The 26,470-nt window shown below is 43.2% G+C and overlaps 1 protein-coding gene across 1 annotated transcript in view; it reads left to right on the top strand.

The window, feature by feature from the left end:
• Nucleotides 1–7,109: 7,109 nt before the first annotated feature.
• Nucleotides 7,110–26,470, top strand: part of FAM117B (family with sequence similarity 117 member B) — a 142,652-nt gene continuing 123,291 nt past the window's right edge. The window contains exon 1 of the mRNA XM_064373155.1: nt 7,110–7,734. Coding sequence (XP_064229225.1) covers nt 7,125–7,734 — 610 coding nt within the window. The 5' untranslated portion in view covers nt 7,110–7,124. The remainder of the gene's footprint in view (nt 7,735–26,470) is intronic.

Genomic DNA, 26,470 nt, shown 5'->3' with positions numbered 1-26,470 from the left:
TGCCACCACGCCTGGCTAATTTTTGTATTTTTAGTAGAGACAGAGTTTCACTATTTTGGTCAGACTGGTCTCAAACTCCTGACCTCAGTTGACTCACCCGCCTCAGCTTCCCAAAGTGTTGCGATTACCGTCGTGAGCCACCATGCTCGGCCAACTCATTCTTATCTTTTGGGTCTCATCGTAACTTCAGGAAGCACTTCTCACCTAGCTTAGCTAGATCTCTACTATTGTTCTTTTTGATGGCACTCTGTGTGTGTGTGTGTGTGTTTTTTACAGAATTTTGCAAGTGGTCATTTATCTATCTATCTATCTATCTATCTATCTCTTTATTTTTGAGATGGAGTCTCGCTTGTTGCCCAGGCTGGAGTACAGTGGCACCATCTTGGCTCACTGCAACCTCTGCCTCCCGGGTTCAAGTGATTCTCCTGTCTCAGCCTCCCAAGTAGCTGAGACTACAGATGTGGGCTACCACCCTCGGCTAATTTTTGTATTTTTGGTAGAAACGGGGTTTCACCACGTTGGTCAGGCTGGACTCGAACTCCAGACCTCATGATTCACCCACCTCAGCTTCCCAAAGTGCTGGGATTACAGGCATGAGCCACCGCACCTGGCCAAGTGGTCATTTATTTACACGTGTAGTTATATGTGTGCACACCCATGAATGTTTCATTTACTTGCTCAGTGTCTTCAGCAGATGTAAAGTCCATGAGGACAAGGAGCTTATGGGTTTGCTCATCACTGTAAAGCCATCACAGTGCTCTGCACATAGAAGGCAGTCAATGAATATTTGTTGAGTGAATAAATAAGCTCTTGTGGAGGTTAATACTGAGAAGGAAATACAGACACTGAACAAATAATCGTGTTATGATGTCTATACCAGGGAAGTATGATGTTACTGTAAAACCAGGGAAACTAACTTAAGTGTGGGGTAGGGGCGAGTATGACAACACAGGCCTCCTTGATCTCACAACTGAGTAGAAGTTGGCCACGTGACAAGAGTAAGGTGTTTTCCAAGGAGAAAAACTAGCATGCGTGAAGGATAGGATAAAAGTATTGCATTTTTGGGGGAAATGAAAGAACAGCAGTTCAGTGGGAGCCTAGGGAGGAAGAGAGGTCTGAGGTGGGCCCATGGAAGTTATGGTAAGCCTCAGGACTGGGAGATTGGTTCTAAGAGAGGAAGCTTTAGGCTGTGTGGTGAGGTGATTACGTTTGTGGTTTTAAGAGACCATTATAGATGTGTGGGGAATGGGAAGCTTGGAGAAGTAGGGTGGGGCAGAGATGACCTAGGGAGACTGGCTAAGAGTGCAGGCCAGAGAAGATAGAGGCTTGGCTAGAAGGGATGGTAGGCCTGGAGAACAGTAGTAGATTCATGGGAGATTTAGGAACAAGAGTAGTTAAGATACAGCAATTCACTGGCCTTACCCCACGGAAGGGGGAAAGCCAAGAGGACTTCTAGGGTTTTGATTTAGACTATTTAGCAGATGGTGGTACCACTGACTGAGATAGGGAAGACTGCAAGAAAAGTCAGTTGTTGGTGGTGAAGAGATGATGAATTTACTTGTGGGCAAGGCTTGTGGTACCTGTGAGATATAGGAAATGAGAAGCCAAGCAGGCACTTGAAGAGATGGCAGTGTGACAATCAGTGGAATTCTGGGCACAAATGCAGCTATCAGTCTGGGGAGTGAGAGGCTTAGATGGGGTCCTCAGGGCTCAGCCTCCTGAGTAGCTGGGATTACAGGTGCATGCCACCATGCCTGGCTAATTTTTTGCATTTTTAGTAGAGATGGGGTTTCACTGTGTTAGCCAGGATGGTCTTGATCTCCTAACCTTGTGATCTGCCCACCTCGGCCACTACAGGCGTGAGCCACCGCGCCTGCCAGGACTCTTTTTTTTTGAGACAGAGTCTTGCTCTTTCGCCAGGCTGGAGTGCAGTGGCACCATCTTGGCTCACTCCGCCTCCCAGGTTCAAGCGATTCTTGTGCCTCAGCCTTCCCAGTAGCTGGGATTACAGGCACCTGCCACCACACCCAGCTAATTTTGTATTTTTAGTAGAGACAGGGTTTCTCCATGTTGGTCAGGCTGGTCTTGAACTTCCGCTTGGCCTCCCAAAGTGTTGGGATTACAGGCGTGAGCCACCGTGCCTAGCCAGGACTCTTACATTTTAAGGGTCAGATTGAGAAGAAGCCAGCAAAAGTGACCAAGGCACAGTCAGAGAGATAAGAAGGACACCCAGAAATGTGTAGTGCTATGGGCACACATTTGGTCTAAGACAAATTTCAGTGAAGTAGCAGTCAGATTTTAAGTACAGAATATCACTCAGTAGTTCCAAGTTTTTATAATTCTCCTTTTAATTAGGAAATCATGTATCAATACTTCTTGGGGGAAAAAACCTCTCTTTTTTTGTTTTTGGACATAAGGTCTCATGCTGTCACCCAGGCTGGAGTGCAGTGGTGCAATCATGGCTCACTACAGCCTCCAACTCCTGGGCTCAGAGGATCCTCTCACTTCAGCTTCCTGAGTAGCTAGGACTACAGGTGCGTGTTACCTGGCTAATTAAAAAAAAAATTTTTTTTTATGGCCCAGAGTCTCACTCTGTTGCCCAGGCTGAAGTGCAGTGGTGTGATTTCAGCTCACTGCAACCTCTACCTTCTGAGTTCAAGTGATTCTCGTGCATCAGCCTCCTGAGTAGCTGGGATGACAGGTGTGTGCCATCATGCTTGGCTAATTTTTTTATTTTTAGTAGAGATGGGTTTTTGTCATGTTGGCCAGGCTGGTCTCAAACTCCGGGCCTCAAGTGATCCATTCTCCTCGATCTCTCAAATTGCTGGGATTATAGGCATAAGCCATTGCACCTGGCCCTAATTTAAAAAATTTCCATAGAGATGGAATCTTGTTGTGTTACTCAGGCTGGTCTCAAACTCTTGGGCTCAAGCAATCTTCCTGCCTCGGCCTCCCAAAGTGTTGGGATTACAAGTGTGAACCACTGTGCCTGGCTCTATTTTCGTTCTTTTTTGAGACAGCGTCTCACTCTGTCACCCAGGCTGGAGTGCAGTGGTGTGTTCATGGCTCACTGCAGCCTTGACCACCCAGGTTCAGGTGATCTTCCCATCTCAGCCTCTTGAGTAGCTGATATTACAAGTGTGCACCAGCATGTGCAGCTAATTTTTAAATTTTTGTAGAGATAGAGTTTTGCCATGTTGCCCAGCATGGTCTTGAACTCCTACACTCAAGGCATCTGCCCACCTTGAGGCTTATGCCTTTTATACAATTAATTATTATAATTACAATGGATGCATAATTTTGATTTATTTTAAAGTAGAAGGAATTTGTGATTTCATAATCACTATTTTGATGGCTGTATAATGTTCCATTCAATGATATTTTAGAGGTTTGTGGGAGGATAGGGCTAATTCTATAATAACAAAAGGAAGAAAAGAAACCACTACAGGACAATAAACTTTTTCATAAGACCCATCTTCCTTTGCCATGGCAGGATCTTTGTAGTTAAGCAAGCACATGAGCAAATGAGCCTATCAATCATTTTGTCTTCTTGAAGTTTAAATACAGACAAACCAATTTCAATATGTTGCTTCTTGTCTTTTTTTTTTTTTTTTTTTTTGAGATGGAGTTTCACTCTCGTTGCCCAGGCTGTAGTGCAATGGCATGATCTCGGCTTACCGAAACCTCCACCTCCCAGGTTCAGGCAATTCTCCTGCCTCAGCCTCTTGAGTAGGAGTAGCTGGGATTACAGGCATGCACCACCATGCCTAATTTTGTATCTTTAGTAGAGACAGGTTTTCTCCATGTTGGTCAGGCTGGTCTCAAACTCCTAACCTCAAGTGATCCACCTGCCTCGGCCTCCCAAAGTGCTGGGATTACAGGTGTGAGCCACCACGCCCGGCCTCTTGTCTACAATTTTATACAATCACATTTCAACCTTGGTGAGAAAATAGGAAGATTTAAATTACATCTTAAGAAGAGCAGGGTTAAAGTAGAGAGATGTTTATTTTGTTGACCTTTGAAATACAAGGACTCTCTTCGTAGATAAGCAAGCAAACTAAAAACCAATACATCACCTCTCTGCATTGTTTTCTTTGAATCTTGAACAACAGATAATGAAGTCAAGGGCAGGAGTAAATGATGCTTTTATTCACTGCCATTAAATCTTAAAAACAGACTGAAGAGCTTTAAGGTATCCAAGCAAGTTTTTCTTTTCTTTTTAGCATTCTTTAATAATTTTATACTTTTATTAAAAAAAAATTTTTTTTTTCGGGCAGGGTCTTACTCTGTCTCCCAAGCTGGAGTACAGTGGCATGATCTCAGCTCACTGCAACTTTTGCCTTCCCGGCTCAAGCAATCCTCCTACTTCACGAATATCCTTTAGTACAAAGGGGGCTGAAATGGTTAATTACCTGCTTTAATTGAAGTGCTCTCATGTGTTTAAATTTAAGCCCTAAACTGATGAGTGAGGTAAGCTGTCAAATAAGATGAAAAAGAGGAATATTCTAGAACTGTAGGTCTGAGTTTCTGTAGGAAACATAACTAGAAGCAAAAGGCAAAATGGCTTCATCAGATCTCATGACTGAGCCAACGACATTTTTAAGCTCTTCGATCTAGTGAAATCAGCTGATCTAATGAAATCTAGTAAGATCTGCTGAAATCAGTTATTTAGCTCAGGCAGGCTAAAAGCCTCTTGCCACCAACAAAGATGTCTCTAGTTTGCTGATATCCAAATCAATTGATCAGGAAGCTAAGGACACTAGCGCTGCAGGACTCCCTTTGGATTAATTCAGTAAATATGTACTGAGGTTCCTACTTTGTGCAATATAAAATACCACATTTGGCTTCCATGACATCCTTATTTATTCACATTTTGAGACAGTCTCAAATATATATATATATTTTTTAATTATATATATATAATTAGCCAGGTGTGGTAACACGCACCTGTAGTCTTAGCTACTCAGGAGGCTGAGGTGGGAGGATCCTCTGAGCCCAGGAGTTTGAGGCTGTAGTGAGCCCAGGCTGCAGTGCAGTGGAGCAATCTCAGTTCACTGTGGCCTTCGATTCCCAGGTTTCAAGTGATTCTCGTGCCTGAGCCTCCTGAGTAGCTGGGATTATAGGCATGCACCACCATGCCTGTTTTATATCTTTAGTAGAGGCAAAATTACATAGTAGTAATTTTGTATTTTTAGATTCACCATGTTGGCCAGGCTGGTCTCGAACGCCTGACCTCAAGTGATCCCCCTCGGCCTCCCAAAGTACTGGGATTACATCCTTATTTAAAGGCGTATCTTCTCTATCCATTGTTTTCAGATCAGACTTGGCTCTTTGTGTGGATCCTGTTGGCAGTTTCCTGTATGCCCTATCCAGTGAGAAGTTTTTTGTCCTCACTCCAGGCTGTAGGGGGCAGATAGTGATGTCAGATCTATCCAGAGCACCAGCCAACTTAAGGTAGGTTCCTGGCCTAAGGGGTTGGATGCTTTCTCTGTGGAGGGGTAGAGGCGGGGGAGAAAGGAGAAGGGATGGTAAGGAGAGATGTGTCTCTGAATCACATGGAGACTGTGGAAGTGCTGACCACCTTCTACACACCACATTCTTATATAATCCTTGGTTAATAATCGTAACAACAGTATGAAGCACATGGTATTGTTTAACTGCATTTTACAGATAAGGAGACAGGCTAGTGACCTACCCAAGGTCACAGAGTAAGTGGTGGACGTGGGATTTGAATTTCCTCTCTAGGTCTTTAAAAGCCTTCCACCACCGCACACGGGGACCCAGTAGGATTTCACGTCCAGAGTGAATCATACCGTGCCCTTCACTCTCACATTTTTACACGACGAAATCTGTCTAGCATGTACAACTAATAAAAATAGTAGAAGGAAAACACATCATGAGTAGGCAATTTATAGCCAGAGAGGTGGGAGTGCAGGTTTTGGGTCCACCATTTTTTTTGTCTTGATGAGGAGCCCTTTAGGTCATTTTAGTACTAGTGTCACTCACTGCCTGCCTTCCTGAGTCTTTGCCACAACAAAGATTTGTTTCCTCCACTAGACAAAAATATGGATGGCTGACCCAGTTCTGTCTCAAACAATGATCATAAGAATCAAATAAGGCCATCTGTAAACTATAGCACTTTACAAACTGGTAAGGTAGCAGCCATATTTCCAAAGTAGCAGAGAACAGTGAAGCAGCTGATTAAAATAAAGTCTTGATTACTTGAGATACAGGAGGGCAGAAGTAACATTTGGTAACTGAACTCTATAGATACTATCTAAAATCGCATTCAAACAGGCAAGTTTAATCTTTCTGAGACTTGCCTCTTCCTAGAGCTTTAAAAAATAAGAAAGAAGAGGGGTGTAAAATGCCAGTAAGATTAGTTAAATTTCTTCTCCTTTTGAGCCCTGCCCATAGGTAGATAGAATTAGGGCGGAACAAAAAGATTAAGAATAAAAGCCCGAAGGAGAGGCCCGTACATGTGAATACACAGTGAATACTGGGGTAAGGAAATGAGTTATGCGGAAAAGGGTTCAGATCATCCCTGCGGACTGCTCCGGGTCTGGACATTCCCTTTGTCAACCTTCCAGAGTCTGAGTCCCCAGGGCTCCCCAAGGCGGGAAGGGAAAAGCGCGCGTGGCTAGGCGCGCGCGTACACGGGCACTCACGTGTACACACACACACGCGCGCACACTACACATCCACACACGGCCCGTTTCCTCTGCTCCCTCCCCGCGGGGGGCGGGTCTCTTTCTCTTTAAAGAGCAGACCGTCTCCGCGCACACCCAAGCTCTCAAGGCCTCCGGGGCCCGGGACCCGAGCTGCTCGCAGCCAATGGGAGTGGTGGAGCGGCTCGAGCGCGGCTGACGCTGCACCAATGGGCGCTCGTGGGGGGCGGGGGCAGCCGAGGAGACACTATTGTTGATGAGGAGCGGCGGCGGCGGCTGCTGCTGCACCACCTCGTTGCTGCTGGTCCCGGCCCCGGCCCAGTCGACCCCGCACCTTGGAGTCCGGCTTCGTCACCCTGTCGCGGGGATCTGCCCTGCGGCCTCGAGAATCCTACCCCTGCAGCCCAACAACAACAAAACCCCCCGTCTAGCCCAGTCACCGGGGAGGGGGGGACCATGTCCCAGCGGGTGAGGCGCAATGGGTCCCCCACGCCGGCCGGCTCCCTTGGGGGTGGTGCAGTCGCCACGGCCGGGGGACCCGGGAGCCGCTTGCAGCCCATGAGGGCGACGGTTCCGTTCCAGCTGAAGCAGCAGCAGCAGCAACATGGCAGCCCCACGCGGAGCGGCGGCGGCGGCGGCGGCGGCGGCAACAACAACGGTGGTTGCTGTGGTGGCGCCTCAGGCCCCGCAGGCGGCGGCAGCAGCAGCGGAGGCGGCCCGCGCACCGCCTCGCGCAGCACCAGTCCCACGCGCGGCGGCGGGAACGCGGCCGCGCGCACCAGCCCCACGGTGGCCACGCAGACGGGCGCGTCCGCGACGTCCACGCGAGGCACCAGCCCCACGCGCGGCGCTGCGCCCGGGGCTCGCGGGAGCCCCCCACGGCCGCCGCCGCCGACGCCGCTGCTTGGTACCGTGTCGTCGCCCAGCTCGTCGCCCACCCACCTGTGGACCAGCGAGGTGAGCGCGGCCCCACCCCCAGCCCGCGTCCGGCATCGGAGGAGGTCTCCGGAGCAGAGCCGAAGCTCGCCGGAGAAGAGGAGCCCCAGCGCCCCGGTTTGCAAAGCAGGCAAGTGCTGGGGGTCGCGCAGCGAGGGGGAGGCGGCGGCGGGAAGGGGTCCCGGGCGCGCGCTGCCATCGCGCGGGGACTGCAGCGCTGCCGCGGAGCCCGGGTGGCTGGGGGTGGGGTTGGGGGCGGTGCCGGGCGGTGGGGACCGGGCAGTGTGGCCCCGCCTTTCCCGGGCCTGCCTTGTGCCCCGTTTGTCTGTCTCATTCATCCCTCTGTCCGCCCCGTGCGGCTCCCTGGCGGTGGAGGTGCAGCCGCTAAACCTTGGGCTTGGGCTGATGAGTGTTAATGTTAAACCTGGCGTCCTGGCCTTCCGCTCGTTACTGCTCACTCTCCCTCGAGGGTGAGGCTAGGAGTGGTTTGTCATTTTGTTTTAGGGACAAGGTTAATGTTGACATAGCCCATGTCTGCTGCTTCTAAATATTTCTGTTCACAAAACAGTCTCAGATCTAGGGTATTGAATGCAGTGGCAGATTTGAAACACTGAACAGACGAGGCTGAGACCCGTGTTTGAGCATTTCCCAAGATTTGATAAATGGGTAGCAAGAAGTGAGAATTAAGCAAGATTCCTTAGGAAGGATTATGGGTTCTGTCTGAGGCTCTGGGTGTTTTTCTGATTTTGTGTACTGATTCTGTGTTTTGAACGTAGAAAAACAGAATCCAGTGTTTGTCTCCATCTTGTTATTGTTTTAGGGAGCTAACATTCGTTGATTTTCTGTTTACCTGGAAGCTTTCTTGGGAAAAGTCCTGAATGGAGCTGTTGAGTGCCCGTGGAGTCATTCATAAAGAGTAACTCAAAAGAGAAATTCAGATTGGGGGAAATGGAAAGGGATAAAATTTATCGTCTTGTTGCCTTGAGAAAAGAAAGGGGTGGTTTTTAGTTATATATTCATTTTTGTCAGCATATATCTTTGTCTTTCCCTGTCTGGGGAACTTCTATTAGAATCTTCCAGGCAGAATGGTTGGAAATTTGAGGAAACGAATTCAGATGAAATAGTTTCCGAAATGTAAAGAGTAGGATGACTTTCTTACTACTTATTTTATGAAAGGTTTTAGATAATACTATTTTGGAGAGAATTGCCCTGGAAAATGATGAATAGTATTTTCTTTTTTTTTTTTTGAGACGGAGTCTTTGTCGCTAGGCTGGAGTGCAGTTAATGCTCATTGCAATCTCTGCTCATTGCAATCTCTGCCTCCCGGGTTCAAACGCTTGTCCAGCCTCAGCCTCCCGAGTAGCTGGGATTACGGGTGACCGCCACCACGGCCGGCTAATTTTTGTATTTTTAGTAGAGACGGGGTTTCACCATGTTGGCCAGGCTGATCTGGAACTCCTGACCTCAGGTGATCCTCCCGCCTCGGCCTCCCAAAATGCTGGGATTACAGGTGTGAGCCACTGCTCCTGACCCAGAGCAGTTTTAAAGCTTTTGAGAATGCAGAATGCTTTTCTAAAACTGTGATCAAAGTACTAGACTTCCTCTCCCGGCTTCATAACCTCTGTGACCTACTGAACAACTACTATGTGGCAGGTGGTTTTTATGCAAAATCTCATTTAACCCTCACTGTAGCTTTTAAAGAGGTTAACAAGTGGCAGAGTTAGTATTTATTTGAACTCTGGTCAATTGTACTCCAAAGACGATATTTTTATATTATATCAAGAAAGTGACATCATGATGTGTAAGATAAAACCTGGGAAATGTATAGCACGCCAAAATTACATGTACTTAGTTAAGATGTACTTAGACATCTAATGAACAAAACTGCTTCAGTCCTTCAGCCTTCTGAAGCCAGCATAGTGCATCAGGTGGAGGGGAAAGAGAGCTGCTTATAAGTGAGCACTAGAGGTGACAGAAGGAGGCGTAACCCGCAGCCTGGTAACAGAATCTGGCTCTCTTAACAACTGTTTGATACTCGGAGAAACATGCTGAGAAGAACTGGGTTGATTTAAGTATTAGCAACTTGTGGTGGAAGGTACTCTTTCCCTCTGATCTCTAGGAGGGCTCTATTTCCTGGGATCTGAGGCTACTCCTGTGCCCACTCTTCATGTTTTTGAAAGCTCCCCTTCGCCAGATCGTCCTTTAGAGTATTTGCTGTAAAATTATCCTCATTAGCTCCCCCACCAAAAAAAAAAAAAAAAAAAAAAAAACAAGAAAAATAAAAACTCTTATTTTTCTAGTGCTGAACTTTCACTTAGATGTGAGAAATATTATCTGTTGTTAAGTCATACTCTAGTGTGAATGTCTCAGTTTCTTTCTTAGGAATTGTTTCACTCTTCTAAATATCCATGCAGAGTAGAAGAAAGTGTTTTCAGATTTCAAGTGTTCATAACACACAAACTACAATGAAATCATTTGCTGTTTTTATATGACTAGATCTGGAAGGAGGGTCTTTGTAAACCCCAGACCCTCTTTTTTTCTTTCTTTTTTTTTTTTTTTTTTTTCGAAACTGAGTTTTGCACTTGTAGCCCAGGCTAGAGTGCAATGGTACCATCTCAGCTCACTGCAACCTCCGCCTTACAGGTTCAAGCAATTTTCCTCTCTCAGCCTCCCAAGTAGCTGGGATTGCAGGCACCCACCACCATGCCCAGCTAATTTTTGTATTTTTATTAGAGATGGGGTTTTGCCATGTTGGCCAGGCTGGTCTTGAACTCCTAACCTCAGGTGATCCACCTGTCTCGGCTTCCCCAAAGTGCTGGGATTACAGGCTTGAGCCACCACGCCTGGCCTCTGACCCCCTTTTTGATTAAAGGGAGGCTACCGCCAGTTTGCAGCCTTGATGAATTGTAAAAATCCCTACTGCAAAGGGGAAGGGCCTACCCCACGTAGTTCTATAAACTTCACAGGACTCAAATTTCAGCTTCCATCTAGATCAGGCTGTTGGCTAACAGGTCTCTTATCAGCTGAACTGAATGCCCTAACCTTTGTCAGGGATCCAGTATCTCAGAGTCCCTAAGTTGAAAGTGTCAAGATTCCTACCCAGTTGCTTTATTCTTCTGGAGTTGGAGCTGTTTGGCTCATGGCTGATGTAGAATTTCCAACTCTTGACTACTGTAAAATAATCCAAGCACCCTTCCCTGACAGATATTTTAAACTTCCCACCTTCAGTGACTGTCATCTCCATAGCAAAGCTATTTGTCATTAGGAACTGAGGTATGTTTAGAAAAGGTATCTAGGCAACAGTGTTAACCAGGAAGTTTTTGTGCCTTCCCTGCTTTTACCCGACTTTGTTATATTTATTAAAATGTCAAATAGATTACAAATGGAGAGATGGTATAACATAGAGGTTAGAAGGATATACTTTGGGTAAGCAGTTTGGATTTAATACCTGTGTTCCACCAACTAGAAACCATGTGATAGGGAAAGTTATCTGTCTTATCTGTGAAATGGATGGTAATATCTACTTTATATGATAGTAGGAGTTAAATAAGGAAAACTGAGAAACAGCACAGTACCTCAGTATAAAAGTTAGCTGTTGTGTATCATATTAGTTTTACTTCTAGTTTTAGTGGATGTAACAAATTGCCAGTGTAGGTTCAGTTTTCATGGTCGTATGAAATTGCAAATTGGTGATAACATTGCCTGTGAACATCCAGAATAGTGTTTCTCACAGTGTGCTCTGTGGTTCATCTGTATCAGAATTACTTAGGGTGTGTGGGATATTAAAAAAAAAAATTTGGCCGGGCGCGGTGGCTCATACCTGTAAGCACTTTGGGAGGCTGAGATCACCTGAAGTCAGGAGTTCAAGACCAGGCTGGACAACATGGTGAAACCCTATCAGTCAAGCCTGGGTGACAGAGCAAGACTCCGTCTCAAAAAAAAAAAAAAAAAAGTTGATCTTTGTCTCTAGTTCTTTGCACAGAGATCCTAAAACCCTTGTAATTTCCTGAATGATATGAGTGTCTTCTCTTACTCATTTTGAGCCCATTTCAGTCACAGCTGTGTCTACTATCTGCTCTAATGAGGTCTTAGTTACAGAGTCTCACTTTGTCGCCCAGGCTGGAGTGCAGTGGTATGATCTCAGCTCACTGCAATCTCCGCCTCCTGGATTCAAGCAGTTCTCCTGCCTTAGCCTCCCAAGTAGCTAGGATTACAGGCGTGCACCACTATGCCCAGCTAATTTTTGTATTTTTAATATAGATGGGGTTTCACCATGTTGGCCAGGCTGGTCTCGAACTCCTGACCTCAGGTGATTCGCCCACCTTGGCCTCCCAGAGTGCTGGGATTACAGGTGAGAGCCACCATGCCTGGCTGAGATTGGGCTTTATAAAAACCTTTGAACAGTGATATTTGGAGGGTTGGTGAACAAAAGGTGCTGGGAGGGTGGCATGCTTGGAGAGGAAGCTGGATACTTCTCTCTTCCCCATGCCTTGCCCTGTGCATCTCTTTCATTTTAGCTGTCCTGGGTTGTATCCTTTATGATAAACTGGTAAACCTAAGTGAAATATTTCCCTGAGTTCTGTGAACCATTCTGAATAATTATGAAACCTTAGGAGGGGGTCATGGGAACCCTCAATTTATAGCTGGTTGGTCAGAAGTACAGGTGGCTTGGGACTTGGTGATTGGTATCTGAAGTACAGGTAGAACGGTGGGGCTGAGCCCTTAACAGGGGGGTCTGTGCTGATTCTGGGTAGTTAGTGTCAGAACTGAATTGAATTGTTGACCATTTGGCGTCCAGAGAATTGGAGAATTGGTGGTTGGTGTTGGAAAACACCCCAGGGTGCATGTTAAAATGCAGATTCCCAGGCCATACTCTAGGCTTTGAAAGCCTGTTCCACACCCATGATTTTGCTGTACTCTAAACTGAAAAAGAATGACCAGAAATCCCCAAGGAAAATAGCTTGAAAACTCAAAACTCATTAGAGAAAAGGGAAGTACAATGTAAGTTATTTTTGTAGTGTGGCTGACTGATATTAATATATAGGTAGTGGCTGGGTGTGGTGGCTCACACCTGTGATCCCAGCACTTTGGGAGACCGAGGTGGGCAGATAACCTCAGGTGAGGAGTTCAAGAGCAGCCTGGCCAACACGATGAAACCCCATTTCTACAAAATACAAAAATTAGGCGGGCGTGGTGGCACTTGCCTGTAATCACAGCTACTAGGGAGGCTGAGGCAGGAGAATTGCTTGAACCTGAGAGGTGGAGGTTGCAGTGAGCCGAGATTGTGTGTGTGTGTGTGTGTGAGAGAGAGAGAGAGAGAGAGAGAGAAAGAGAGAGAGAGAGAATATTTAAATTATATGTATAATACATATTATATATTTTATACATAATATATATTATATATTTTATACATTTTATGTTATATATAAATATTGCTTGATATATTTATATATAAATATATAAATGTTTATTTAAGTATATAAGTATATAAATATATAAATATTTCTTGCTACATTTATATATGTATTTTATATATATGTAGCAATTGTGTTCTTTCTAGTTTCCCTTTTCCTTTGGATGTATTAAGTTGTGTATAAATTTGGCTGTTTATTGGAGTGGGGGAGTGCCAAGGGCAGCAAAAAGAGATAACTTCTTTTTTCTTTTATTTTCTTGCTAATTTTGTATTTTTAGTAGAGATGGGGTTTTGCCATCTTGGCCAGGTTGGTCTCGAACTCCCTACCTCAGTTGATCCACCCTCCTTAGCCTCCCAAAATGCTGGAATTACAGGTGTGAGCCACAGATCCCCACCAAGTGATAACTCTTTGGACGAATAGGCACAGTCAAGAAGCAAGGTACCAGAACCTCATATTTGTGTTGTCATCTTTGATGTCTACTTTTTAGTACCTTATGAAATACAGCTGTAAGAATTTAGTGTTTCTCTAACATTTGGAGGATTGCTGCTAACATACACATTCAAGGGAATTTTTTTTTTTTTTTTTTTGGAGACGAGGTCTCTCTCACCCAGGCTAGAGTGCAGTGGCACCATTTCGGCTCACTGCAACCTCTGCCTCCCAGGCTCAGATGATTCTCCCACATTAGCCTCCCGAATAGCTGGGACTACAGGTACACACCACCATGCCCGGCTAATTTTCTGTATTTTGGGTAGAGACCGGGTTTCACCATGTTGCACAGGGTGGTCTCCAACTCCTGAGCTCAAGCTATCTGCCCGCCTCAGCCTCCCAAAGTGCTGGCATTATAGGGACGAGCCACCACGCCCGGCTAAAGGGAATTTTTTTGATTTGTGATGTCTATATTTTGCAATTGAAGATGAGACAAAGTAGAAACTTCTATTAGTTTTATGTCTTGGCTAGTAGAATTTACATTTAATTAAGTTAGATTCTGTAAGCTTTGATTGAACTACTCTGTGTTATTAATACTGTAATGCAAAGATGTAAAAGACACAAGGAATTCCAGAGTCTCACAAACTAGCCAGGTAAGACAGATACATAAGCATGTAATGTGATGAGTTCTCTGGCCTTAGAGGGTGAATAATTCTACAGGGGATGGGTATAGAAGTTCCCTTAGAGGATATGAATTTTGAATTGGATTAGAAAGGGAGGAACAGATCTTTGCAGTTGGATCTTAGAGGTGTGAAAATATGCCTATCATACTCAGTTCTTTGTGGCTTGAAATGTTGGGTAATAGGATGTTGGGATGGGGAGAGCAGGAACAGTATAAAAAGAAAGATATGTAAGTTTTCAGAATGGCTTTGAATAGAATATATGAATTAGAAAGTATTCCATGGTTAATAGTATATGCTCTGGAGCCAGGCTGTCAGGGTTCAGATCCTGGCATTGCCATTTACTTGCTAGTAGTTTACCTTTAGGCAAGTTCACTTTACTTGTAAAAAAGGGGATACCAATGATACTTACCATGGAGGATTGTTAGAAGGGGTAAAATCCTTGTAATCTGTGTGTGGGATATAGGAATCTCAATATTAGATATTTTCATATCATTATCTTCCTTCTCATCCAAAGCTTTAGGCATTCAAAGTTATTATTACTAGTGTTTATATTCTTAGAATAAATAGAATATATTATATATAAAAGATATGATGAGTAGAGTGTGACTTAATGGGAGAGACTCACAAAGGCATTGATAACCTGAATTTAGGTGCAATGGCAGTGGGAATGGCAAGAGTAAAAGAGATTGAAAAGACTGATTTGGCAAACTGTTGGATGTAGAGATTGAGAAAGGGGTAGTTGAAGGTGGTAATTTGGATGGTGGTTCTAATTGATAACAGTGAGGAGAACAGATTTGGAAAAAGAAAATGAACTCAGTTGTGGGTATAGTTGGTTTGTGCTCTCAGAAACTTAAGATTATTTTTTAGATTTTGGCAAATAACAGTTTTGAAACTCAGGGATACAGTTTGAACTTGGGGGTAAAAATTAGGACTCATTAACTGCAGTTCAGTAAACATTCATTTAACACGTACATTATGCTAGGCATTTACTTACGGGCAACACTCAAAATGACTAATCACTAGGGTGGATAATATGATAAGGAAAATGCTGAAGATAGAACTCTGGGAAAAAACAAGCATTTTTAAGGGTAGAAAGAAAAGCCAGTGGGGCCAGGCGCAGTGCCTCATGCCTGTAATCCCAGCACTTTGGGAGGTCGAGGTGGGCGGATCACTGGAGGTCGGGAGTTCGAGACCAGGCCTGACCAACATGGAGTAACCTCATCTCTACTAAAAACACAAAAATTAGCCGGGTATGGTGGTGCACACCAGTAATCCCAGCTGCTGAGGCAGGAGAATCGCTTGAACCTGGGAGGCAGAGGTTGTGGTGAGCCAAGATTGCACCATTGCACTCCAGCCTTGGGAACAAGAGTGAAACTCTCAAAAAAAAAAAAGAAAGAAAAGCCAGTGAAGAAGCCTGTGAATGTGGTAGGAGGAGAAATGGTAGAATAGTGTCGAGAGAAAGCCTAAAAGAAAGATTGTATTTCAAGGAGGAGATAGCAAAGATTTTTAAATGCTGTGAAGAGAACAAGTAGGCTGAGCCTGGAGAATAGGCCTTTGAATCTGGCATGTAGATTAGTCAAGGATCTGTGAGAGAAAGTGCTTTGAGAAGCATGTTGGGGGCACAAATCAAAGTGGAGGATGAGGAAGTAGAGGTAAGAATATAAACTACTTTAATGTCAGTGGACGGAAGGAAAGTGACAAAACTGGGTGAAGGGTGTGCTAAAGTTTCAATTATTTATAGGATGTGGAAAACTTCAGCTTGTTTATAGGTTTTAGGGAAAGGATTTATAGAATGAAAGATTGCAAATTCAAGAGAAGATGGTAAATGTAGATGGAGCAAGGTTGTAGAAAATGTGAGAGGCATGGGATCTAGTACATGGTAGAGTCTGGAAATCTCAGAAACAAATTTTCTCTGAGGAGGGAAAGAGGTAAACCGGGCGTGGGTTAAGATGATAGATAACTCAGCAGTAGAAGGGAAGGAAGTTGAGAAAGTCAGATACTTCCATTTCCAAACTACTTGAAGACAAAAATAGCATGCTTTTCTTAATACTATATTTTAAAATTAAAATTTATTTTTCTGAACTACATGTGCATAATTTAGAATGTCAAATAGTACTAAACTTATCAAATAAAATTTTCCTTTGTCGCATCCTTTTCCACTCCCTCTTCCTGGCCCCTAGAAACAAGCACTTTCAACTCTCAGCGGTTTCTTTGGCTGTTTACCTACATATTTTCTTTTTCTTTTTTTTTTTTTTTTTTTGAAAGAGTCTCGCTCTGTCACCCAGGCTGGAGTGCAGTATCAGGATCTCAGCTCACCGCAACCACCGCCTCCCAGGTTCAAGCAATTCTCCTGCCGCAGCCGCCTGAGTAGCTGGGATTACTGGTGTGTACCACCATACCTGGCTAATTTTTGTGTTTTTTAGTAGAGATGGGGTTTTGCCATGTTGGCCAGACTGGTCTCGAACTCCTGGCCTCAAGTGATCTACCTGCCTTGGCCTCCCAAAGTGCCGGAATTACAGGAATGAGCCACCGTGCCTGGCCTACATATTTCTAAATAATATGCTTATGCTACTGCTTCAGTAATTTTTTTTTTCAGTTTTATGGATTATGTAATGACTTGCTTCTATGGAAAATGTACACTTAACTGTCTAATCACCATTCTATCCAATCCTTCCATTGTAGGTATAGCACATTTGGGTTAAATCAGTATTAATGTTATGACTGTGTAAATATTGGTTACAGTAGAACCTAGTGGTATACTACAGTTATTATTTCCTTTTTTTAAAAAATAACTTTATGGTCCTGGAGGTTAAAATTGTTTTTTATTTTGATTGCTTTATTTTCTATGTGCCTCTCACAAATTTATCCTTAAGAAAGTTTTGATAATGGAAACTTTCCTGTAAATAACTAAAAACCTATCAGTTTTTTTTTTTTCCACTTGGAGATATCCCTTTTGGAGTCCCTCATCCTCCTATTCCAAATTGGCTCATTGATCTCTACATCTGTGGCACAGCTATTAGAACCTGGAACTTCCCTGGGAATTCTCTTCACTTCTCTCCTGTTTTGGATACCCTAATTTCTGGATCTTGTTTTGCTGGAGCATATTTTCCAATAATTTTTTGTGAGAGGATACATGGGAGGTATATGTTATACTCAGACCTTGAAAATCTACAGTGATGTCTTTATACTTGTTTGTTTGACTCGGTATAGAATTAGAATTGTAGGTTGGAAATAATTTTTCTACTGAATATTGAAAGCACTTCATCTTCTAGCTTCTGGAATTGCTGTTGAGAATTTGGATACGCTTCTGATTCTTAGTCCTTTGTTGGTGATGGGTGTGTCCTCTCTGGAAGTGTTACTGCCATTCTGAAATGAAGATAGCTTTGTTGTGAGATGTTTCGTTGTTTCTTTTCTGTTCACTGTGCTGTTTACTCTGTGGGCTTTTTCAATCTAGAGACTCTTTCTGGGAATTTTTCTTTTATTATTTCTCCTTTCTGTTATCTTAGTTTTCTGTTTTTGGAACCCGTGTTATCTAGATGTGGTACATCGTGGAGTACACTTGTAATTTAACAATTTCTGTCCTAGTTTCCATTTCTTTATCTGTTTGTTTTTCTTTTTTATTATGTTTTAAAATTTCAAAATACATTTTCTTTCAAAAAATTGAAACTGGGTCTCACTGTATTGCCCAGGCTGGTCTTGAACTCCTGGCCTGCAGTGATGCTTTTGCCTTGGGCGCCCAAAGTACTGGGATTACAAGCGTGAGCCATGATGCCTGGCCTGTTTTTGTTTTTATCAGATTTGTTTTATTTTCAGACGGAGTTTCACTCTGTTGCCCAGGCTGGAGTGTGGTGGTGCAATCTCGGCTCACCGCAACCTCTGCCTCCTGGGTTCAAGCAGTTCTGCCTCAGTCTCCCAAGTATCTGGGACTGCAGGCGATCGCTACCACGCCCAGCTAAGTTTTTGTATTTTTAATAGAGACGGGGTTTCACGATATTGGCCAGGCTGGTCTCAAACTCCTGACCTTGAGTGATCTGCCTGCCTCGGCCTCCCAGAGTTGGGAGATTACAGGCGTGAGCACCGCACCTGGCCTATCAGATTTATTTTTATCTTGTGTCCCTTTTATTGATTTTTACCTTTTGGCCATTATATTTCAGTTCTTCAAGAGTACTTGCCTTACTGATTATTGTTTGTCCTGTTAATGCCTTTCCTTTTTTTTTTTTTTTTTTTTTCTTTTTTTTGAGATGGAGTTTTGCTCTTGTTGCCCAGGCTGGAGTGCAGTGGCGTGATCTTAGCTCATCTCAACCTCCACCTCCTGGGTTCAAGCAATTCTCTTGACTCAGCCTCCCGAGTAGCTGGGACTACAGATGTGCGCCACCACACCCTGCTAAATTTTGGGTGGGGAGGGGGTTTCACCATGTTGGGCAGGCTGGTCCTGACCTCAAGCGATCCATCTGCCTCTGCCAACCAGAGTGCTGGATTTATAGGCATGAGCCACTCACCCAGCCAGTTTCTATTAATATTTGAGACACTAAAATGCCGATTAGATGTTTTGTGTGTCTAGGTCAGGCTTACTGTAGAAAGAAGATGCAGGGACTCCCAAATGTAGGTTTTTTTTTTTTTTTTCTCTTTTGGGCCAGTTTCCCCAGTATCATGCCTGAGGATATGTGTGGTGTCTTTAAGTCCAGAGCCTGTCTCATTAATTTCCGTAGCGCAGATTATCCCAATCTTTTTTTCTGGGGATTCCTTGGAATAATTTCCATTTCTCAGGGAACCCAGGCATTCGTGACCAGGAAGTTGAGATATATTACTCTAGTAATAATTAATGCTCTTTTGAGTACAGACTGATTTCTCTATAAATCTGTTTATTTGACCTATTCATTTTGTATGGTTTTCCTCTTTCCCCTAAGAATATCATTATTGTGAGTAATGAAGTAAAGGAAACTAGTTTTTCCTTCTAAAGAAGTTTCTATATTTTTTTTTACCTTGTTCAAGTGATAACAATAGTTTTATCCCCAGTTTTTAGTATATAAGATGCTAATGAGATATTATGTGACCTAGGGTATGTACAAGAGGCATGCCCCAGCCACCTTCTAAGACTAAACATGACATTTTAACTAACTTTTCTTGGGGGAAAATGTACAGTTAGCTTAGCTTACCTTTCTTGAAATTAATCTCTTCCCTTTTCATAGATTTTTAAAAACTCATAAGGCAACCATAATGTTTTGATTAAATAATTTGTATAAGACAAAATGGAACCAGGTGTGGTGGCTCATGTCTGTAATCCCAGCACTTTGGGAGGCCGAGGCAGGCGGATCACTATGTCAGGAGTTCGAGACCAGCCTGACCAACATGGTGAAACCCCGTCTCTACTAAAAATACAAAAATTAAGTGGGCATGGTGGCACGTACCTGTAATCCCAGCTACTCAGGAGTCTGAGGCAGGAGAATTGCTTGAACCGGGGAGATGGAGGTTGCGGGGAGCCAAGATTGCGCCACTGCACTCCAGCCTAGGTGACAGAGCGAAACTCCATCTCAAAAAAAAAAAAAAAAAAAAGGGCCGGGCGCAGTGGCTCACGCCTGTAATCCCAGCACTTTGGGAGGCCAAGGCTGGTGGATCACGAGGTTAAGAGATCGAGACCGTCCTGGTCAACATGGTGAAACCCCGTCTCTACTAAAAATACAAAAAATTAGCTGGGCACGGTGGCATGTGCCTGTAATCCCAGCTACTCAGGAGGCTGAGGCAGGAGAATTGCCTGAACCCAGGAGGCGGAGGTTGCGGTGAGCCGAGATCGCGCCATTGCACTCCAGCCTGGGTAACAAGAGTGAAACTCCGTCTGAAAAAAAAAAAAAGACAAAATGGGATTTATTTTTTCTAACAATATATTTAATTTAAATGAACTTAGTAAAGTTATTGTTTACAATAGGAAAAATTATTTATAATGTTTATAGTAAAGCCACTAAAACCATAAAGCAATGCAATATGAAATATTATAGCTTAACACAGTTTCATATAAAACCTTAAAAAAATTTTTTTTGTAACATGATCTGTGTTAAACATAGGTCTAGCAGAATTGTTAATGTGTGGTGATTTATTGGTCTCTATTCTAGACCTGTACATAAAAAGTGATTTTGAAATTAAAAATAACAAAATTTTATCTCTTTCAACAAAATATGTACTCTTTTTTTTTTTTGTACAAATACTCAGTTCTGGGTTGAGCTTGAAATGAGCACACTCAGATTTTATTTTCAACTGAAAAGAAACTTTTCCTTGCTCTTGATGCTTGTTAAACAAGAAAAAGCTTGTTGATGCATATGAGAAGTTGAAAACTACAACAAAATATTCATTGCTTACATGTGAATGACAGGACTTTATTCTTTCCACAGAAATCTAGAACTTATTTTGGGGCAGATGAGGAAATCTTAGGTGGAGCATAGGACCAGACTGCAGCTAAATTATCACCTAAACGTCTGCTTCCAAAACAATTGGGTTGAAAACTTGTTTCTGGTCTTGCCTCTTTTCCCATGTGTTGTGCTAGTGAGTTTATGTGTTTTTACTTCCTCAGTATTATTTAATAGGAAGTATATGATTTTTTTTTTTGATTGAGGCTGGCATGTATCAGTTGAGATGAAATTAGTGCTAGTTTAACCCAAAAGAAATTTGCATGACATTTTTCTTCTTCATGAGCTAGTATAGGCTGCTTTTTGGAGTCTTCGCTCTCAAGGAACTAACTCTGTAATTGTATGGTTTAATTTACCTGCCAGAATGTCTCTCTTTTCTCTCCTCGCTCCCATACCTCATTCTTTCTTTGCAGGTAATAATATGCACATGATAAAAATTATAAATGGTAAAGAGAATACAGTCAACAGTCATCTTGCTGTTTGTCTTAGTTCATTCTTCTCAAGAGAAATCCAGTTAATGGTTTCTTTGTGTAATTCCAGAGCTATTCCATGTATATTCAAGTATATGTGTATGTCGGCCAGGTGCAGTGGCTCATGCCTGTAATCTTAGTACTTTGGGAGGCTGAGGTGGTCAGATTGCCTGAGCTCAAAAGTTCAAGACCAGCCTGGGCAACACAGTGAAACCACATCGCTACTAAAATACAGAAAAAAATTAGTTGGGTGTGGTGGTGCGCACCTTGTAGTCCCAGCTACTTGGGAGGCTGAGGTAGGAGAATTGCATGAACCTGGGAGGTAGAGGTTGCAGTGAACTGAGATTATGCCGCTGAACTACAGCCTGGGTGACAGAGCAAGATTCTGTCTGGGAAAAAAATTATATATACACACACACGTGTGTCATTGTGCACATAGGCTTCTTGTGGACCATGCATTATTTCATCAGGCTTTTATTTATGAACATTGAGATGATTTCTAGCCTTTTGCTGCTAAATGGTGCTAGGTTGAATATTCTTGTATATACTTCTTTGTGCACTTAAATATGAATTTACCTGTTGGACAAATCCTTACAAATAGAATTTTTTGGGTCAGAATGGTGTGCATTTTTCTTCCTGTTGTCATATATTTTGGGAATTGATATTATTTCATACCTGAATTTCATGAGCATTTTCCCCATCTTCCTTTGGAGTATGCTTTATTATTTCATTTTATCTTACTACTCTTTTTTGGAATCCTTGCCCTTAAGGAGTAAACTCTAATTGTACAGTTTAATCTACCTAACAGAATGTCTCCCTCCCTCTCTCTTTTCTGTCTTCCCTACTGTTACTTCTTCTTCCTGTGTTCTGAAGTGGTTGCACTAAGCATTGCTGTCTAGTAGAACTTTGTGAATGATGGTGCATTGTCTAATATTTCATATGGTAGAACCTTATATATAATTCCATTTCCTCCCTCCCATCCTTTGTGATATAATTGTTGTTTGTCACATATTTTCTGTTATAAACATTGTAATACCTTGTTATTTATTTATTTATTATTATTATCCCTTATTTTGAGACAGAGTCTTGCTCTGTCACCCACACTGGAGTGCAGTGGCATGATCTTGGCTCACTGCAACGTCCACGTCTTGGGTTCAAGCCATTTTCCTGCCTTAGTCTCTTGAGTAGCTAGGATTATAGACATGCACCATCACACCTGGCTAATTTTTGTATTTTTAGTAGAGATGGGGTTTCATCATATTTGCCAGGCTGGTCTTGAACTCCTGACCTCAAGTGATACACCCGTCTTGGCCTCCCAAAGTGCTGGCATTACAGGTGTGAACTACCATGTTTGACCTATTTATTTATTTTTTGAGATGGAGTTTTGCTCTTGTTGCCCAGGCTGGAGTGTAGTGGTGGGCTCTCAGCTCACTGTAGCCTTTGCTTCCTGGGTTCAAGTGATTCTCCCGCCTTACCCTCCCAAGTAGCTGGTATTACAGGCGCCTGCCACCACACCTGGCTAGTATACATGGGGTTTCGCTATGTTGGCCAGCCTGGTCTTGAACTCCTGACCTTAGGCTATCCACCCACCTCGACCTCCCAAAGTGCTGGGATTACAGGCATGAAACACTGTGCCTGGCCCGTAATGCCTTGTTATTATTTTTACTTTAGATGGTTATCTTTTAGAGTAATTAAAAATAGGAAAAAAGGCTGGGTGCCGTGGCTCACGCCTGTAATCCCAGCACTTTGGGAGGCCGAGATGGGCAGATCACGAGGTCCAGAGTTCGATACCAGCCTGGACAAGATGGTGAAACCCTGTCTCTACTAAAAATACAAAAATTAGCCAGGTGTGGTGCCACACCCCTGTAATCCCAGCTACTCAGGAGACTGAGGCAGGAGAATCGATTTAACCTGGGAGGTGGAGGTTGTGGTGAGCCAAGATTGCACCGTTGCATGACAGAACAAGACTCTGTCCCACCCCCCCAAAAAAAATAGGGAAAAAGTCTTTTCTATTTATCCTCATTTCTACTATTTTCAGCAGCCTTCATTTCTTTGTGTGAAAATAGGGTGGTTGTAGTTAGTGTGAATGAAAAAGGGCTTATTTAAGAAGTAAAGAATTGATAGGATTTGTTAACTGATTAAATTTGGTAGATGAGAGAGTAATGATGACTGGAATTTGGAACCTACTTGGGTAGTTGGGTTAATAATGTTGCCAGTATTAACTTGTTTCATAAATACTGTTATATATTTTCTGTATGCATACAGATTAGGCCATGGACTTTCGGAGCACAATCCACTAAAATTTTTATTCAAAAGTCATAAAAATAGGAAAATTTGGAAGATAAAGGAAAAGGCTCAAGTTTAGGGTTCTCTAGAGGGACAGAACTAAGATTGTTGTATACATAAAAGGGAGTTTATTAAGGAGTACTGACTCACACGATCACAACGTAAAGTCGCACGATAAGCCGTCTGCAATCTGAGGAGCAAGGAAGCCAGTCCGAGTCCCAAAACCTCCAAAGTAGGGAAGCTGGCAGTGCAGTCGTCAGTCTGTGGCAAAGGCCTGAGAGCTTTTGGAAAACCACTGGTGTAGGTCCAAGAGTCCAAAAGCTGAAGAACCTGGAATCTGATGTTTGAGGGCAGAAAGCATCCAGTACAGGAGAAAGATGAAGGCCGGAAGACTCAGCAAATCTGCTCTTCCAAAATCTTCTCCTGTCTGCTTTATTCTAGCTGCACTGGCAGCTGATTAGTTGGTGCCCACCCAGATTGAGAGTGGGTCTGCCTCTCCCAGTCCACTGACTCAAATATTAATCTCCTTTGGCAACACCCTCACAAATACACTCGGGAACAATACTTTGCATCCTTCAGTGCAATTAAGTTGACACTCAAATATTAAGCATCACAGCTCATTATTATTTTTGGATATTCCCATCTAATTTATTTTTATTTATTTATTTTTTTTTTTTTGAGACAGAGTCTTGCTCTGTTGCCCAGGCTGGAGTGCAGTGGTACCATCTCAGCTTACTGCAAATTCTGCCTCCTGGTTCAAGCAATTCTTGTGCCTCAGCCTCTGGAGTAGATAGGATTACAGGTGCCTGCCACTACGGCCAGCTGATTTTTATATTTTTAGTAGAGATGGGGTTTCACCACGTTGGCCAGGCTGGTCTCAAACTCCTAATCGCAGGTGATCTGCTCACATCAGTCTTCCAAAGTACTGGGATTACAGGTGTGAGCCACTGCTCCTGGCCCTTAATTTACGATACTTTTTGTTTTTGTTTTTTTGAAATGGAGTTTCACTCTTGTTGCCCAGGCTAGAGTGCAATGGCACAATCTCCGCTTAATGCAACCTCTGCCTCCCGGGTTCAAGCGATTCTCCTGCCTCAGCCTCCTGAGTAGCTGGGATTATAGGCGCCTGCCACCACGCCTGGCTCATTTTTTTGTATTTTTAGTAGAGATGGTATTTTACCATGTTGACCATGCTGGTCTCAAACTCTTGACTTCATGTTATCCACCTGCCTCAGTTTCCCAAGTGCTGGGATTACAGGCATGAGCCTCTGCACCTGGCCTAATTTACCATTCGTAAAAGTTTGTAATTGCTATTTTACTTGCTGTTCTACTGGGATATAATGGACTATATTTAGTAGTTTCTGGAAAAACCATTTTACATTAATTATATTTTCCCATTGTGCATGCATGTTGGTATTTCTAAAGATGGAGACAATTTGGGACACCAAGGCAGGCAGATCACCTGAGGTTGAGAGTTCAAGACCAGCCTGACTAACACGGAGAAACCCCATCTCAACTAAAAATACAAAATTAGCTGGATGTGGTGTTGCATGTCTGTAATCCCAGCTACTTGGGAGGCTGAGGCAGGAGAATTGCTTGAACTTGGGAGGCAGACGTTGCAGTGAGCCGAGATTGTGCCATTGCACTCTAGCCTGGGCAACAAGAGCAAAACTTCATTTCAAAAAATAAAAAAATGAAAAATAAAAAAAGATAAGGGCAAGTGATGTCTGTTTATATTTAAAGATAAGGTGTTGCTCTGTTGCCCAGGCTGGAGTGCAGTGACGTGATTATGGCCCACTGGAGCCTCAACCTCCTGAGCTTGTGATCTTCCCACCTCAGCCTCCTCAGTAGCTGGGACCACAGGTGCATGCCACCTTGCCCAGCTAATTTTTTGATTTTTTTGTAGAGATGGGGGTTTCACCGTGTTGCCTAGGTTGGCCTCAAACTCATGGCTTCAAGAGATCCTCTTCCCTTGTCCTTCCAGTGTTAGGATTTCAAGTGTGAGCCATCCTGCCTGGCCTGTTTATTTTATTTTAGAATCCATGTTCACTTTGTTCAGAGCAGGATATTGAGAACATATTTTTGACCTTATGGACTTTAGAATTTAAGAAAGAGATAATACGGATTTTTGCAATACTCGGGTTAACAATACAAAGAAGAAAATATGTAATATTACCGAAAAGAGTAGTACTTCATAACAGAAACCTGATATGGTCATGCGTGATCTATCTTGAGTCAGAATGCTTTGTGTGCAGTCAGGAATTGCTGGGTGATTTGTAGAGTAGAGATCGTTCACTTCTGTAGAAAGCAGATGCCACTAATGCTATTCCTAAGAATTTTTGGAAGGTCTACTCCTGGAAATTAATTTAATTTCACAGGAATGCTCCTCTTCTACTTCAGAGATGTTATATCTCAATTGTATAAGGAAGAGTGAGGACCCATACCTTTAGACATTCTCTCTAGCAGTTAAACTTTTCCCCCGCTAAATCCCAGTAACTTGCAGTCTGGAAAGAGAGAACTTGTAAGGTTTTAGTGAGACTTAATACAAATTTTGTCAAATGAATAAATAGCTTCCTGTTAAAAAAACAAAAAAACAAAACAGGCTGTGTTTGGTGGCTCATGCCTATAATCCCAGCACTTTGGGAGGACGAGACCAGAAGATCAAGATTACTTGAGCTCAGGAGTTTTTGAGACCAGCTTAGGCAACATAGCGAGATCTTATCTCTACAAAAAAATTAAAAAATTAGCCGGACGAGGTGGCTCACGCCTGTAATCCCAGCATTTTGGGAGGTCGAGGCAGGCAGATCACTAGGTTAAGAGATCGAGACCATCCTGGCCAACACGGTGAAACCTCGTCTCTACTAAAAATACAAAAAAATTAGCCAGGCGTGGTGGCACGCATCTGTGGTCCCAGCTACTTGGGAGGCTGAGGTGGAAGAATCACTTGAACCCAGAAGGCGGAGGTTGCAGTGAGCCAAAATTATGCCACTGCACTCCAGCCTGGTGACAGAGCAAGACTCCGTCTCAAAAAAAAAAAAAAAAAAAAAATACACACACACACACACACACACACACACACACACACACACACACACACACATATATATATATATATATATATATATATATATATATATATATATATATATATAAGCTGGGCAAGGTGGCACATAGTGTAGACCCAACTGTTTG

The sequence above is a fragment of the Aotus nancymaae genome, unplaced genomic scaffold (assembly GCF_030222135.1).
Source record: "Aotus nancymaae isolate 86718 unplaced genomic scaffold, 86718_ANA_hifiasm-v0.15.2.pri h1tg000008l, whole genome shotgun sequence".
In the NCBI taxonomy this organism is placed as follows: Eukaryota; Metazoa; Chordata; class Mammalia; order Primates; family Aotidae; genus Aotus; species Aotus nancymaae.
The sequence above is the reverse complement of the archived record's forward strand: the minus strand, read 5'-3'. Positions and strand labels throughout refer to the sequence as shown.